General features: G+C 36.0%; 1 protein-coding gene across 2 annotated transcripts in view; it reads right to left on the bottom strand.

The window, feature by feature from the left end:
• PRKG1 (protein kinase cGMP-dependent 1) overlaps nt 1-18,213 on the bottom strand; it is a 1,199,831-nt gene that overhangs the window by 725,342 nt on the left and 456,276 nt on the right. For both annotated transcript variants that reach the window (XM_059053703.2, XM_059053702.2), the window contains exon 3: nt 8,336-8,449. In XM_059053703.2, the coding sequence (XP_058909686.1) occupies nt 8,336-8,449 (114 nt within the window). The remainder of the gene's footprint in view (nt 1-8,335; nt 8,450-18,213) is intronic.

Raw genomic sequence — 18,213 nt, 5'->3', positions numbered from 1 at the left:
TCTTACTTTTTTTTTTTTTTTTTTTTTTTTTTGAGGTACGCGGGCCTCCCTCGTTGCGGAGCACAGGCTCCGGACGCGCAGGCTCGGCGGCCATAGCTCACGGGCCCAGCCGCTCCGTGGCATGTGGGATCTTCCCGGACCGGGGCACGAACCCGCGTCCCCTGCATCGGCAGGTGGACTCTCAACCACCGCTCCGCCAGGGAAGCCCTCTTACTTTTTTTTAAGCAAATGTTTCTATTAACTACTTTGCAAAGCTGAACTTGAAAGTAGCATCCTTAAAACATGGCCTCCTTCCCCTTCCTCTCTCTCTCTTTTTTCATGTGCAACACCACAAACCTTTTAAATATAAATTTTTATGTGATATAATATTCTTCTCTTTAATACACTGGTTTACTGTTATTCACTTTCAATCCAATTATTGACAGAAATGAAGCTTTCATTTCAACCTGATTATTATCCATTGCTTTGTGTAAATTGGTTTGTACCATAAATATTTTTGTTATCATTATGACAAAATATAGTCCTCTGTTATAAATTTTCATCGTCCCGGAAAAACAGACATGACTTAAAGCTCTCAAGGTAAAAATAAAAAGTACCGATGGAATTTAGTATGTGTGTAAATGTTACAGTTAATGTTTAACAAACCCACAAGTGTATCTTACATTTTGAAAGTGGTTTTAAAGGCACATTAGGATTACCATGGAGTTCCCCTATTTTTTCAGGATGAAATCAGAAGGAAGGGGGGTCTGTATTACTATGTGTGGTATTACATATTTTAATATCACTACCTGTGATATAAAATTCTTATTATCTCAGGCTGTGGAATGTAATGTTACTGGCCAATGGTGCTACCACTGAAGTGTATTTGCTGGCTTTAGTCCTTTTACTTTTTCCCCCACTCATCTTTAAGGTTTTGACAGTTGCCAGATTTTCCTGAGTCAGGTTGAATAACGTAGTGTTTGAAACAGAGCTGCAAGGGAATACACAAGCCACCTCACTGCATAGACTCCACTTAACTTTAAAAACAAAAATAAACAGAAAAATCCAAATCTTTTAACTTCGTTCTTAAAAAGTCTTTAATACAGTGAAATATCTTAATTGGTCAGCTTCCCCCTGTCAAGTATCTCAGGAAAGCTTAAGTATGGAAAGTTGAAAGTATTCAAACTAAAGCAGATGTGATTCAAGTCACCAATTTGTCAGATTTCTTGCAGGGTGTTTTGGTTCTTTTGTGTTAGTACTGAAGTACTTTAGTCCTGAGGAATTTTTAAATACTCACTATAAATAATCGAAGGAGAAAGAATTACTCAGATATTTTGCCCAAGTCAGTTCATAAAAGAGCTTCCACACCCACGATAGACATACTTTGCAGATAACTTTTCTATGCTAATCACAATCTGGTATCAGGATGTTTTCCTACAAAGAGAGAGCTTTTAGTCTTTGGTTTTTATTAGGTTCTCTTTGAATAAGACCATTTGACTAATATACTGTCTAAGGTTTGGGGCACTTTGAGTGGGACACTCAAAGTGTGAGGAACAGGCTTCAATCTAGTATCTGCAGGCAAAAATTCTAATTTATGTACAACTGAAGTTGGAGCAAAGAGCATGTGATTCAAATCCAAAAAACTCCCTGTGTAGTTGGGAGAACTGGCTGTGGGAAATCCAGGTGAAAATAAGACATGTTTTTGCAAATTCAAAAACAGGGTATATGCCACTTAATTTCTCTCTCATTGTAAACTAAGTGCCTTTTCCATCATATTTGTTTCCAGTAAATTCAACTTCTCCATTTTTGTGATTTTAGAGAACCTGGGGCATAGAATTAAGGTAAGAGGCCCTGGGTTAGTGTAAATTTACATTGTTCTAGCTGTGAGTGTAGTGAAAGTGAAATCACAACCAGGAATAAGACTTTAGAAAAACATGATAATAATATGCTTCCAGATATGGGAACTGAGTAAGTCAGGGGTATTGAATGGACATATTAGAAATTCCTATCCCTTATGGGGTTTGAAAATGGACGGTAACACTCTCCTTTGTTAGTATAATCCCAAAATATTTAGACAAAAATGTGAAATTCAAACAACACTGGAGACATTGTTTGGTGTTATGGAAACCAAATATAACCACTGACTTTTTTTTTCTCCCCATGGCATCTGGAATGCTTGTAATTGGATAGATGCAATCAAAGTGACCATTTTCATATCACAGTTAAAGAAAACTTTAGCCTATTTAAGCCATGAATAACCTCAAGGCATTTGTTAGATTTGTTTCCAATATAATGCTAATTTTAAATATTTTTATATCTTCATCCCTCAGGGGAAAATCAATGGTGTTGTTTTATAAGATAAAAGTAACATTACATGGATTTTTTCCCCCCTATATCACTGTGGTTTTTGTTCTAAAAAAATATTCCTCTTAGTGCTATCAGATCTTCCTCCTGGTACTACCATAATAACCAATAGTATATACTTATTTATTTTCAAAAGAATCCCAGTTGATTTTTCCCAGATGAAAAACAAAGAGCTTGCTTCAAACAACCATTCTCTTAGTTGGATCACTAAGAACAAGATTATAATCATAATTCAGAGCATATGTCAATCTATAGCTTTAATAAAAACATTTTTTTTTGGATTAAAGACTTGAATGTAAGATCTGAAACCATAAAATCCCTAGAAGGAAACTTAAGTGGTAAGTGTCTTGATTTCAGTCTTGGAGATGATTCTTTGGATTTGACACCAAAAGCAAAGGCAACAGAAGTAAAAACCAACAAGTGGGGCTATATCAAACTAAAAACTTTCTGCACAGCAAATAAAGCCAACGAAATGAAAAGGCAACTTTCAGAATGGGAGAAAATGTTTACAAATCATATCTGATAAGGAGTTAATATCCAAAATATGTAAAGAACTCATACAACTCAACAGCAAAAAACCCAAACAATTTGATGAAAAAGTGGGCAGAGGATTTGAATAGACATTTTTCCAAAGAAGACATAGGGATGGCCATAAGGCACATGAAAAGATGTTCAACATCACTAATCATCGAGGAAATCCAAATCAAAACCACAGTGAGCTATCACCTCTCACCTGTTAGAATGGCTATTATCAAACAGACAAGAAATAACAAGTGCTGGTGAGGATGCAGAGAAAAGGAAACCCTTCTGCATTTTTGGTGGGAACATAAATTAGTGCAGGCACTATGGAAAACAGTACGGAGGTTCCCCGAAAAATTAAGAATAGAACTACCCTATGACCCAGCAATTCCACTTCTGGATACTTATTCAAAGAAATAAAACACTCTTTTTTTTTTTTTAACATCTTTATTGGAGTATAATTGCTTTACAATGGTTTGTTAGTTTCTGCTTTATAACAAAGTGAATCAGCTATACATATACATATATCCCCATATCTCCTCCCTCTTGCATCTGCCTCCCACCCTCCCTATCCCACCCCTCTAGGTGGTCACAAAGCACTGAGCTGATCTCCCTGTGCTTTGTGGCTGCTTCCCACTAGCTATCTATTTTACCTTTGGTAGTGTATATATGTCCATGCCACTCTCTCACTTTGTCTCAGCTTACCCTTCCCCCTCCCCATGTCCTCAAGTCCATTCTCTACTCCTGCATCTTTATTCCTGTCCTGCCCCTAAGTTCTTCAGAACCATTTTTTTTTTAGATTCCATATATATGTGTTAGCATACAGTATTTGTTTTTCTCTTTCTGACTTACTTCACTCTGTATGACAGACTCAAGGTCCATTCACCTCACTACAAATAACTCAATTTCGTTTCTTTTCATGGCTGAGTAATATTCCATTGTATATACGTGCCACATCTTCTTCATCCATTCATCTGTTGATGGACACTTAGGTTGCTTCCATGTCCTGGCTATTGTAAATAGAGCTGCAATGAACATTGTGGTACATGACTCTTTTTGAATTATGGTTTTCTCAGGGTATTTGCCCAGTAGTGGGATTGCTGGGTTGTATGGTAGTTCTATTTTTAGTTTTTTAAGGAACCTCCATACTATTCTCCATAGTGGCTGTATCAATTTACATTCCCACCAACAGTGCAAGAGGGTTCCCTTTTCTCCACACCCTCTCCAGCATTTATTGTTTGTAGATTTTTTTGAAGATGGCCATTCTGACCTGTGTGAGGTGATACCTCATTGTAGTTTTGATTTGCATTTCTCTAATGATTAGTTATGTTGAGCATCCTTTCATGTGTTTGTTGGCAATCTGTACATCTTTGGAGAAATGTCTATTTAGGTCTTCTGCCCATTTTTGGATTGGGTTGTTTGTGTTTTTGATATTGAGCTGCATGAGCTGCTTGTAAATTTTGGAGATGAATCCTTTGTCAGTTGTTTCACTTGCAAATATTTTCTCCCATTCTGAGGGTTGTCTTTTTGTCTTGTTTATGGTTGCCTTTGCTGTGCAAAAGCTTTTCAGTTTCATTTGGTCCCATTTGTTTATTTTTGTTTTTATTTCCATTTCTCTAGGAGGTGGGTCAAAAAGGATCTTGCTGTGATTTATGTCATAGAGTGTTCTGCCTATGTTTTCCTCTAAGAGTTTGATAGTGTCTGGCCTTACATTTAGGTCTTTAATCCATTTTGAGTTTATTTTTGTGTATGGTGTTAGGGAGTGTTCTAATTTCATTCTTTTACATGTAGCTGTCCAGTTTTTCCAGCACCACTTATTGAAGTGGCTGTCTTTTCTCCATTGTATATTCTCGCCTCCTTTATCAAAAATAAGGTGACCATATGTGAGTAGGTTTATCTCTGGGCTTTCTATCCTATTCCACTGATATATTTTTCTGAAAAACACTGACTCTTAAAGATACACGTACCCACATGTTCATTTCAGCATTATCTACAATAACCAATATATGGAAATGACAGGTATATCAATGAATGAATTAGTAATGGAAATGTGGTGTATATATACACAATGGAATACTATTAAACCATTAAGAAGAAGGGAATCCTGCCATTAGTGACAACATGGATGGACACTGAGGGCATTATGCTAAGTGAAATAAGTCAGAGAGAGAAAGACAAATACCATTGTGATCTCACTTATATGTGGAATCTTAAAAAAAAAAAAGAGCTCTGGCTCTTAAATGCAGAGAACGGATTGGTGATTGCCAGAGGTTTTGGGGGGAGGGGGGCAGTGAGGGGAGGGTAGAATGAGTGAAGGGGGTCAAGTTGCACAAGCTTCCAGTTATAAAATAAATAAGTCCTGGGGATGTAATGTACTCATGGTAGCTAGAGTTAATAATACTGTGTTGTGTATTTAAAAGTTTCTAAGAAAGTAGATCTTAAAAGGTCTAATCACAAGAAAAGAAATTCTGTAACTATGTATGGTGATGGATATCAACTAGACTTATTGTGGTGACCATTTTGCAATATATTCAAATATTGAATCATGCATATCTGAAACTAATACAATGCTATATGTCAATTATACCTCAATATAAAAAAATAAGACAACTATTTTTTATATTCTATTTTAAAAAAAGACTACTCACAGGTGTTAGGTTCACATTCGTTATCAGAGGAAGTCACTGGAATGTATTTATTTAAGGCCTGATACAATTTCATAAAGTGCTCTTGTGAACAAGAAATGACTCATGTACACTGAGGAACTCGTGAACGTCACACCTAGGATTTAGTGATGACTGTGTGCAATTAAAAATGCATTAAAATACTAGGCAGCTTTCAGGCTAATCTAGGGAAAAAGAAAAGAGGAATCAACATTTTCAATCATGAAAGAAAGTGGGTATTGTTGGGGAAAAAGGGGTCACAAGCCAGATAAGTGAGAAAGAAAAGAGGTGTGGATAGACAAGCTATTGAGTAGGAAGGGCAATTTCCTCAGACTCAGACTATTACACCCAAGTAGATGAATGCATTTTGAAAGTTACTCCAAGTGGTCATCACTGGCAAATAATGGTTAAGAAAAAATAGACAAGACTCAGCACAATCCTGAATTCTGAGAAATGACTGGATCTAAAGAGCCAAATAAGGACATTTAAAAATGTCACATGTTAAGAGTAAGATAGCATCACTGTAGTCATTTGCTGAAACTAACACCCATGATGGAATCTAATCAGAATTATAAAGTGATCAGACTGAGAGTATAAGTTAAACAAATTAAAAATAGTATTTAAGAACTATAATCATCAATCATAAGTACAACCTCCCTGGATAGTATAGAAGACAGCACAAAAGGTCCTGAGAAACAAATGACCATTATTCACACATTATAGTTCTTACACAACATTCAGAAGTTGTTAATAGATATTATTCCTTACACATGCACAAAACCTCTGCATCTAAAAATGCAGAGATGTATTTGTACACCATCAACCACAGACTCTTTTCTGAATACAACCTCCACATCTTTGGGCACGATAAACACACACAACCACATACACACTCATGAGACATCCGAGTCTGTGTTAAAGAACTTGCTCTATCACTCATTCCCTTTAATGATGGATGTTCTGAACCCAAAACAGTTAGGATCATAATTTGCATTCAACAGCCAGTTCCTTCTTGTTCAATCAGATGCATAATGTCTATTTAAATTTACCAAGCATGAGAACAACAGAGGCTAGTGCAAACGAACAGCATTTTATAAGAACCTAATAAGAAAACTGACTTTCATGAAGCCAAGCAATCATCTTACAAAAAATTTTTTGCTATGTAATTAATTTAAATATTTGATTCAGTTTATTTAAAGTATTTCTTTAATAATAATTCAATATTCCAAAATATTAAGCACCGTGTTACTATCAATTGCTGGTCTTTGGAAAATTTGTAGTTTCAGTTAGATTAAATGAGCAGTACACAAGGCTGAAATATTTTTTATAATTTAAATATTTTAAAATCTTAAAAAAATTATTCATAATACAGAGAAAGCCTGTTTTAATCGAAATGTGCTATTATGGCTCCTTTTTGCCTTAAAAGTAATATATTTCTCATGAAAATGAAGCATGAGAGTAAAATCTGTTTACTTAATGGAGTCATCACTGCTCTTTTTTCTAGTTAAATTACTTTTTAAGTGAGTTAAAGTTCTGGCAGAATCTTTTATGGTTCATCGGGCTTCATTATTCTTTGAGTCATATAATTAAATAATCACATGAAATAAAAACATGGCAGTGCCTACCAATCAAAAGAGTTGTGTTCTCAGAGATCAAGAATCAAATGCCAAGAAAGACTCATCCAATAAGGGCCCCAACTGCCATTGATGTTACAGTGATTTCAGAGACTAAAAAGGTGATTCACTAACAAGACCTATAAGAATTTCTGTGACTCTAGCTGGCCATGCCTTCTTGAGTTCTTTACAACCCAAGTTTTAATATCATATTGTCAATCATATGCCATACTTCTGGGAGGCAAAAAAAAGAAAGCAATCTATAAAATAGTCAGTGACACCCAGACAAGATTAATTAACATTAACAATTTGTCGTTTTGCCAACAGTATTGTTTTAATGACACAGCCTAATCAAAGTAACTTGTGACTGCAATCATCCACAGGATGTGTCAGAAGAACTTTTCAAACATGAAATATACACCTCTGCCTGAAGATGCAATGGACTCTCCACTGTTGGCTTTGGCATTCAGCTCTGTTTGTTATACACTCATTACATCCTGTACTCAGGAAGAAGGAATATTTAAAACAAACTTCTTTCCCTTCTAACTACTGCAGCTGCTTCTACCAAGCAATAAAAGTTGCTAGAGAAATCATATATACACATACATGTAAAATTAGGGAAACAAGCTGCTTTAACGCCTTGATTTAAAATAAGCTCAATCAGTAGAAAAGAAAAACGCTGTAATATACAGCTTGATGAGCAGCTGAGGACAAGAATATACCCAGACGCAGTTCTAGAATTCAGGATATCTTACTCAGTGTTTGAATGAGACGAAGGACAGTTCTCCTCAATTTGTCTAAACTACTGAATGAATAAGTGAAATTTATGTGGGGAATGCAACCCAAAATAGACAGATACGTAAAGTTTTCTTAAATATGATTCTGAGGCTTTAAAGGCAGAAAAATGAAAAGTCTTGCTTCTGTTTAATTTATAAAATTGTATCATTTTGTAAATCCTAATTTAAGGAGTTCTAGGTTAAAGGATACTTTTCATAAGTCAGCAATAAAATTTAGCTCAATGTTAACAATCATCCTTTAGGAGGAAAATATCAACTGTATTGCAAAGCAATAATTAGAATATAGATTATTTTAATCTTTACAAAGATTAAAACCGAGAGGCATGTTAACACCTCACAGGTCTACGGAAAAGACACTGAAAATATCTGAAAGAAAAAGAAGAAAAAAGAACAGCCTTACTCTTGACGGTCGCCGTCCGGGTACAGTTGTAAAGAATAGCCAACTCCCCGAATACTTTTCCTGGACCCATCGTGCACAGCTTCACACCTTCTTTTGTAACTTCAACCTTACCATCTAAAAAGAAGAAGGAAAAACACATCATTTAGATTCTCTCTCATGCTTCATTTCATTTGTTGCATTTGCAAGATGAGATGAGGAGGGCCAGGCTCATTTTCAAAAATGCAAAGCAGCTACCAACTAAAACAAAGTCATCCTCAAGATGCAGTGCCAGAAATGCAAAAAAATATGTAAGTTAAGAAATCCATATCCTTTCCTAAATTGATCACTGATAAGATTAGAGATGAGGCTAAAAGAAAACACCAAAAAAAGACAGAGATAAAAATGGCAACATGTGAAACTATTCCAAGTGCAATATTAGAAAACTCTGGTAATTCCAATTTTAAAGTCATTTTGAATTTGAAAGAAAAATTGAGTGTGTACATCTTATACAGCACACTTCACACTCGGGAATTCTCATCTGAGTAAAGGTAGCTATTATGCAAAGGGAAATTACTTTGATCCTAGAGCATTATTTAATTGCAGCTCATGGCATCTTTTATTTTTAAACATCTTATCTGACTTGGGCAAGACTGTTTCATCTGCTTCCCAGCCCTGCAACATGGACTGTAAGGAAACCAAACTATAAGGGTTAAGGAAAAAGAAAGAGACACTGGGACTGTTGATGTTCCACAAAGGATTTGGAAAATGAAATGCTAAAGAAGGAAAAATCCAAGTAAACAGCATGCACTGGGTATACAACGTTGCCTGAAAGTAAGGAAATGCTATTCATGAAGGAAATGAAAAACAATGCATTTTTTAAAAAGTCATAGCTATGTACACTAAAAATTCCATCACCTAACGTAATGGGGGAAGAAATAAAAAGGCAACACAATCTATTCTACACTTAATCCTACCCTTCTATTATTCCTCCCAGTAACTTAGCCACGGTCTACAAAAACCTAACGCTTGGCAGTAGCTAGTGACTGAAAGGAACTAATGCTACCAAGTTTGCCCAAACGTCAGGCCTTCATAATTATCACTTTATCTATGTGCTTCCTGTAATATTTAACTTTCTGCAGTTTTAGCTTTACATTTATTCCCTCCTTTTAAAAAATCAATCCACTTTTACCTAAGCAATAATATTTATAAAATTATAGGGTTGTTCAAATACCTATTGAGATAAAACCTTATATATTAAAAAACTTTTTAAAAAGCTGAATTCATGTACCACTGATGCGAGATCAATCCTTCAGAGGGCACTGTTCTACCCTGAAAACGATTTCATCTGAATGGTTTCAATGGAGAGAGAATGCTGCAGTAATTAGGGTAAAATTTCAGACAAAATCTACTCAGTACTCTTGAACTCTGTATCTGTTCCTCCTCTGTGTGTTAGGAAGCTATTTAGGAATGAATGTATCCAACAATCCTAAAAGTTTGGAAATACTTTTATGCAGGTATGACCACCAAAAAGGCTAGCTTTTTCATGCCTTACTTCTTGACTTCAGGAAGGGAAACTTTCTCTTGATAGGAACATCAAAACCAGCCCAGGAAATTCATATTTTTTTAAGCTTCAGTTCCTCCCCCCATGACATCCCTACCCAGCCCTTTCTCTCAATGGAAAGCCTCTTCCTCTAGAAATTTCATCTGCCACTCAAGAATGAAAGATAGGCTCAGAATACAACATAGTTAAGTCTTGTATACATCATTTGAAGTCAGACCAGGAGTTAAGTTCTGGTTCTCTTATCAGTTCCTTACTAGCCTTGTGTCCTTGGGCAAGATGTTAATTTTTCTATGCCTCAGTTTCTTCATTAATAAAATGATAAAAGCAAAGTCCCTATCTTATTGCATAGTTTATAAAATGAAATGAGATAAAGCAGGTGCAATGCTTAGCACAGTGCTGGCATATAGCAAATCTCAGTAAATACCACCTGTTATTATTGGTATTATTTGCATTATGTTTCTTATCATTTAAATGTAGGTAGGGCTTATTAGATTACACTGAAGCACAATATTCCATCATCTATTATAGAAACCAATCAAGGTCCATGTAGGATAATATTTTTTTCATTTTTATTTTTTAAATGGAGAAAGGATTTGTTTCAGATTTTCTCCCTATGGGGGGCTGAGGAGACAACTTTGGGGGTTTTAATCAATATCACACCCAAAGAAGAAAGAAGAATCTCAAGAATTCACACTGATCTACCTGGCAGAATGCAGTATTTTTGTACTCCTTCCTACTTGGCTATGTCCAGCCAACATTTGTTGTAGTATTGCTTTGACGACTATAGTCTTACAGTGGAGGTTCCCATGAATAACATAGTCACAATTTTCTCACACATTATAAAATTTTTTTGACTTAAAGCTCTAGCTTTAACCATATTACTAGAACTAAGAGCAGAATGAATAATGCCTAAAGAACTTTCATACACAGCTCATTCTGTACAAGTCTGCTTCTCTGTCTCTTTGGGTCCCGTGGTTTACAGTCTTCAGTGGCAAGGAATCCATAGGAATTAGACCACTGCTAAGAATCCTGCTGGACAGTTTCAGAGTTAGGTCCTCTTAACCACTAACCAATCTAAAAAAAAAAAAAAGACCAGACATTGGGAGTCTTGTTTTAGCTCAGTGGTTTCTTAAAAGGCATCTGTGGACCCATCACATCAGAACTAATTTATAAAATCCAGATATTCCTCCCTCTGGGAAACTGTAAATGTCTCTCCACCCAGTGACCACTCTACTTGGTCCTAGAGCCCCTTACTTCTCTGAAAAACCAATGCTCATATAACACTGATCTGTTTTAACTTATGGACAGTTCATCTTATAACTGTTCATATTTCCATTCTCATATGACTTCTAGAAGGTTCACAGCATAATTGTATAGGACTCTGGGGTTTCGAATCTGTGCAAACACTCACTTCGGGTTAAAGCTCATTTTCCTGATCTGATATTTTCTTAATTTTCTCAAGATTAATTCACATTTTTGGAAAAGATAGGTATAAGTGATTATATATATATGAATAATTAGTGCTGGTAACAGAAGGTTGAATCCCATATTAATTAGAATAGCAAAAAAAATTTTTTTAATACTTGCTGAAACAAAAATAGAAAGCTGGATGTCAAAAATCTTTTCCAGATTAAGTTAAACACTGCAGATTCAATATATTCACAATAGCCAAGGAAGAAAGGGATCTGATCTCATATAATAGTTGAGAAAAGTCTACAAAGCACTGTATTTTTTTTAATGAACAGAAAGATCTAAACGTTAAACAGAAACAAAGTGTTTATAAATTGTTACCCTGAGTCATAATTTGATCACTTATCCTTCCTCATACCTGTTGTGTGGATGGGGAGTGAATAATTTAGGGAGGCGAGATCAACTGGGCACTAAAAAGAAAGAAAGGTACACACAAGGCATTAATGAGAATTTTTTGAGAGACATTTAGAAGTGCTGTCATTTCCAAGAGCCCAATAAGGTGAGTTATTAATGTGAAATGTGAATATGGTTAAGCTCATTCACTGTGCCACACACCAGCCTTGAAGCAAAATTAGAAGTGATTATACATTTACAAAGGATTTCCAAGTACGGACCAAGTGGTTCACTTAAGAAAACTAAGAACAAGACAGTCAAAAGTTTACTGCATACACCCAGCAGCTCTTATTCCCACCTGATCAACCTCCTTTAAAGTATTAGATTCATTTTGAAGCCACTCCCCTCATATATACTCCTTTCTTTTTCACAGTGTCTAAAACCAAGATTTGTTTTAAATGAACTCCATGTGCATGGAAAGTAGGTAGGCCTACGTGTGGTAATTTTGGTTGTGAGGGGAGGGATGTGGAGAAACAAATAGGGAAAAAGTCAAGTAGGCCGAATATATAGCACACTTGTGCAGAGGCTTACAGCACTGTAGAAATAGGTCAGCTTGGGGGTTTTTATATAATTATAACTTGCTGTTAACTTTAGGAATATATTTTGATGAATTTACCTCAGGTCAGCTTTGATTAATGTAATTTCTATTTCTTTAAACAAGAGAATCCTTAGCATTTATTCATGACAGTTTTAATACTTCAATTTAGTTTGATTTTCAAATATGTTAGATTTCAAATCAAAGACTTTTCTTTTAAAGAATAGCAGAAGGACATTTTCGAAGCATCCTAGTAGAGTTCTAGACTTTTTCCATGATTTTCCTGGCTAAACCCAGCAGCGACGAGAGGCTATTAGAACTGTTACGTGAGGAACTCATAATAATCCAAAATGTGGTTATGTCTTCTACTTCTGCTTTTTATTCATTTTTGATTTTTTTTTCAATGTGATACTATACTGGTGTTATTTTTACTATGCCCTATCTCTACCAGGAAAGAAAAGAAACATTCAAATCATTTTTATCTGAACTTTGCTAAACTGCTAAAGTTATTTGTGCAAGAGATGTTGGAATGCTGGCTAAGATAAAATGTAAGGGTTATTTATAGTTTCATTTGGCTCTTTTTATCACTCCTGCCATTAGCATGAATAATTGAAAGCTTTATCAGAGTAACTTGACTGTAGTTTTTATTCTCCTTCAGGTACCACATGCCCATTTATGATCTGCAATGGGCTGAGTCATAAGTACTACATTTTCCCACTTTGAGCAATAATCAACCTACCTGTTGCTCTTTGGTATCACTATTTATGTACCACTTTTGGGAAATGTTAAGTGTTAAGAGATCCATAATAAAGCATCCATACTTTTATTTATCTTTTATAAGAATCAGTAGGTCCTATAAATAAAAGAAGACATTGAATTTACGAGGAGACCCAGAATCTCCTGGCTTTGTTTATCTTCATGGGTTTTTCACTAACCGGTGGTTTTGTACCATAGGACTTTCATGATAAGGCAAATCAGTTTAGAGATTTACTCCTGGCAGGCTGAGACAGAATGGTTGGCAATAACCTAATTATGAACACTCTGTGCTTAGTTCCAACAATCCTGGTTGGAACATTCAAGACAACTTGATTGGTCTTTAAAGGGAGACAGTTGTTTTATCAAAGGTCTGATCTAGACAAGACCTTCCATCTCTTTCATTCTCAAATATGTTCATGATTTTGTAGGTTTGAGACCACAGCTTTTACATTATGTATTCTCTCATGAGGGTTTCTGTAGCTCCTAGATGCAATAGGAAGTTTCAACATTGTGGTGGTTGAGCTATGCTGTGACCAGCATATATACATTTTCTCTAGGAGATGAGATTACTTATGTATCTTGTTTTTTTTTTCCTTTTTAGTTTTATTTAGATATAATTGACATAGAACATTGCATGTAGGTTTAAGGTCTATAGCATAATGACTTACATATATTGTGAAATGATTACTACAATAAATTTAGCTAACATCCATCATTTCATATAAACACACAATTTTTTTTTCCATGTGATGAGAAATTTTAGGATTTACTCTCTGCTTTCTCAGTAGATTAACAATACTATTATATTGAACTTGCCTTGTAGGGTCATTATAGATGGGGGTTACTGTCATCTGGGAAGAAAGTAGAAATTAATAAGGCTACTATGGGCTAACTAAAGGAAAAAGCCATCTCATTGCCAGGGACACACACTATATTCTTACACAGTGTTCCTTAAGAATACTTCTTGTCAGTCATTTATATATGTCTTCTTTAAGCCAGTATAAGGAAAAAGACTGTCTCACTATGAGATGAAAGTTTGTTCTTGAATTAAAGAAGGGCAGTGTGTCAGCACCTTATCAGTTTTCTATTTAAGTTTGATTTCAAGTCCAAAAGGATATGGTCTCTCTGGATCTAAACTCCTGCTCCTTAAATGAGGTGTTAATTTTGATTGAAAAATCATTTTTTGGCCATTGAATAAAAGCCTGTGAAGAATTGCCCTCTTTTAGTATTTAGTATTATGTGTTTTCTTCCTAAGTTTGCTTTAGTGTTTTTTGTTTTAATTTTTTTTTTTTTTTTTGGTTTAGCAGTTTCTCATTACAGATTAACGATAAAAGAGATGGAGACCGAGAAAGAGAGAGAGAGAGAGAGAGAGAGAGAGAGAGAGAGAGAGAGAGAGAGAGAGAGAGAGAGAAAGAGAGAGAGAGAGAGAGAGACCGAGAGACCGAGACCATAGGTTTTTCTTCCTTAAACTATTTGTGCTTTCATAGTTTCTTTAACCATCAGGTCCTTATAATACTTTAGATGGGACCAAGCTTTCCATTCAGAGAAGTCACATCTTTGATATCACAGCAATAATTCTTACTAGAAGCACAAAAGTACTAGTCATCCAAATGGAATGAAACAGAATCTGAGTTATAAGAGGCTAGTTGAAGTTCAAGCCACATAAGTAAAGAACTTTGTTTCTTCTCCTTCAATTAGGCACATCTGATTTCCTTTCTGGTCATGACTGCTATACATATACTTGATACAATATTTCTTTGCACTAAATTACCATAGATTATAATACATATTGAATATGAAATAAAAAACATAAATGAGGCATCTAGAACTAAAAATCTCACTTATGAAAAAAAAGAGAAAGAGAAAGAGAGCTAGGTTAACATGCACATCAATATACTTGAACTTCACTTTTTGTTTTGGTTTCTAACTCTGAGGTCTTAGGGCATACATATCCACAAAGGAAACCTACATGAGGAAACAGACTGAAATGTAAGCAATTTGCATACAGAAAATCATCTGAATCATCAGAGTGAAAGTCTGGAATGAGTAACTTACATTGCAGCACTTCTGTCCTTGAAGATACTTAAGGAGTAAGAATTTACTAAGTCTACTGTAGATGGCTCAACCATTGACATGACATGAATAGGACTCTGGAAGGATTTCACAAATATCGTGATTCTATAATCTTTCTACACATTATGTTTTGAAATTCTAGCACTTTAAAGTATTCAAAAGGCACTAAATAAATTATCTGTGGACTAATTTCAATTTCTAGTGATGAAGAAAGGTAAAGACAGGCCAGAGAAGAGATATTCACACATAGGAAAGGAAAGGATCATTCCCTGAATAATCAGTTGAAAAGATAATTTGTCTCAAGTTGATTAAGCTTAATTCTAGCCATGTATAATGCATTTTTGCTCTATTATTTCTATGATACATGAGCACCTCAATTAGCCTAAACAATGAATGGCCATGTCTGTAGTTACTTAGAGACAGGCAAATGACAGGTACTATTATCACTGTCAGACTTGTGGGCACTCATCATACGATTTTTATCTTTGTTATGTTATAATATTAAGTTTGGGAGGTTTTTTTAAAATGAATTCATTCATTCATTCATTCATTTACTTATGGCTGTGTTGGGTCTTCATTGCTGCTTGCGGGATTTCTCTAGTTGCGGCGAGTGGGGGCTACTCTTCGTTGTGGTGCACGGGCTTCTCATTGCGGTGGCTTCTCTTGTTGCAGAGCATGGGCTCTAGGTGCGCGGGCTTCAGTAGTTGTGGCATCTGGGCTCAGTAGTTGTGGCTCATGGGCTCTAGAGCACAGGCTCAGTAGTTGTGGCACACAGACTTCGCTGTTCTGCGGCATGTGGGATCTTCCTGGACCAGGGCTCGAACCTGTGTCCCTGCATTGGCAGGCGGATTCTTAACCACTGCGCCACCAGGGAAGTCCCTTGGGAGAGTTTTTGATATAACACAATGGTTCTCAACTGGGGGCAGTTTTAATTCCAGAGGATATTTGGCAATGTCTGGAGACATTTTTGGTTCTAGGGAGGTTTTGAAACTAGGGAGGTTCTGCTGGCATCTAGAGGGTAGAGGAACACTGCTAAACATCCTACAATGCACAAGGCGGCCCACACAACCAAGCATTATTCAGCTCAAAATGTAAGTAGTGCCAAAGTTGGAAGCCCTGGAGTCAACTATGTCCATGTGTATACAAAACACTCTACATTTAAAGGGACAATTTTGACGTCCACTTTAAAAAAAATCTCTACTAGATGTAAATTGCAAGCTAAAAATAGGCTAATACTAGGTTGCAATATTTAAGTAATCCATGGTGCCACTAGATTAGGATAGAATTAGAATAAAGACACAAAGCTACTTTACTGAATAATTCTCCCCAGCAGGTGTCACCTGAAATAGAAGTGATTATGAAAAATGTTTGAAGCAAGACTTATAAGAATATCCTACTGATGTTAGAATGACAGCCTTTTTCCAGGCATACTTGAGAATATCAGGTCCTGGTTCTACCACTGATTGGATTGGAGATCTTGGATAAGTTATTTAACTCTCTATTTTTCCATTACCTCACTACAGATTTGGTATAATAATAACTTATTTAATAGGTTTTGATAATTAGGTAATGCATGTGGCCAGACAAAAAATATATAGGTTAAAAATAGTTCTTGAGGAAATTCTCCTTTTTCTTTTTAAAAGAAAAAATACTTTGATAGGCAGTTTTAAGGAGGGAGAGGCAGTGTCCAAAGTCTTGGTTCATAAAATTTAGGAGTGGGAAGGAGGAGAGTGATAAATGAGCAGGGGCAAGGAAAAGAAAATGAAGAGCAACAAGCTGGAGATTTCAGTGAAATGGGCCTGCAGGAAAGCCTCATGTTGAGGAGGCTAGAAGACTTTTAGTAGGAGGGATCTCTAATGTACAATATTCAGTTAGTTGTTGCCAGAATTAATGACCTACATTTCTCTCCAAATTAATCTGCTTCACAGGAATTTCCTGTGTGACCGGCTTGTATGAAGATAAGAGCTTGAGGAAAGATCCATTGCTTGGATACATCAATAAACAGAGAGGCAAGGAAATGAAGAATGAGTGATAATGCGAAGTTGGAAAGCAGGAAATCTTGGAGTAACTATGTAAATTACGTAATTATAAAAAACTAAGGACTCAGGAATTTGCAGATATTTTAGGGGAGGAAACCAGTCTTTTCACAGGATGTCAAATGGGTGCTTAATCCAATTTCACCTAAGACTAGAAAGGTTAGAAAAGAATCCACTGTGAACAAGATGATGTTGCTTCAATCAGAGATTACGTCTCCTTTATCCAAGTTCGCTTAACACCTTTGTAATGGCTCTTATGAGGCAGAAGAAGGAAGAGTTTTGAAACCAGAAGTTCTAAGCTAATATTCTGGTTTTCACTGCTCTTGAAATATCAGACATTCAGGCACTCAGTTTCTCCATCAGTGCGATGGGAATAATACCTACCTGCTTCACAGGATTAGTAAGTGAAACTTATGTGAAAGAGTTTGGTGTGTGATGAAGCTTTCTACACAAGTTAGTATACACTAAACTAACTGAAGGGCCAATCATGTAATCCTGCAGTGTCTGACTGTAAATAGGAGGAGATTAGTAAATTCTCATGAGTGAATACATGGGAATATTAGTGAAAATGACCCACTGCTGTGATCACACTTGTGGGAAAGCTTGAAGATTTCATTTAAATTATATTGCCTATGTAGTCCAGAAGGAGAAAAAACAGTACAGTTGACCCTTGAGCAACTCGGGTTTGAAATGCAGGGGTCCACTTAGATGCCAATATTTTTTAATAGTAAATTCTACAGTACTATTGAAACTGAGCAGGACCCTGTGGGGCTCCTGGACATGGAAGCCTTTCCATGTCCCCCATTTCTTGTTTGTAGGGAACAGACTCCAGCCTCCATAACCTTCCCTGAGTCCAAAAGGGAAATTCAAACAGTTGCTAATAAGGGAAAGCAGTGGATGCAGAGACAAGGGAAGAGTAGCCAAGAAACAATAGTGCAGCCTTAGGGCAGGGTCCTGATTCCACCTCAAGGGATACGCATAACAATATCTTTGAGCTCTTTACAGAACTAAACCTCCCAACAAATGCAGTTACATTCTTCATTCCAGAGGAGACCACCTGAGGCCAGATTAAAGG

This window comes from Kogia breviceps, chromosome 2 (assembly GCF_026419965.1).
Source record: "Kogia breviceps isolate mKogBre1 chromosome 2, mKogBre1 haplotype 1, whole genome shotgun sequence".
NCBI classification, from domain to species: Eukaryota; Metazoa; Chordata; class Mammalia; order Artiodactyla; family Physeteridae; genus Kogia; species Kogia breviceps.
This window is presented reverse-complemented; position numbering and strand designations above follow the sequence as displayed.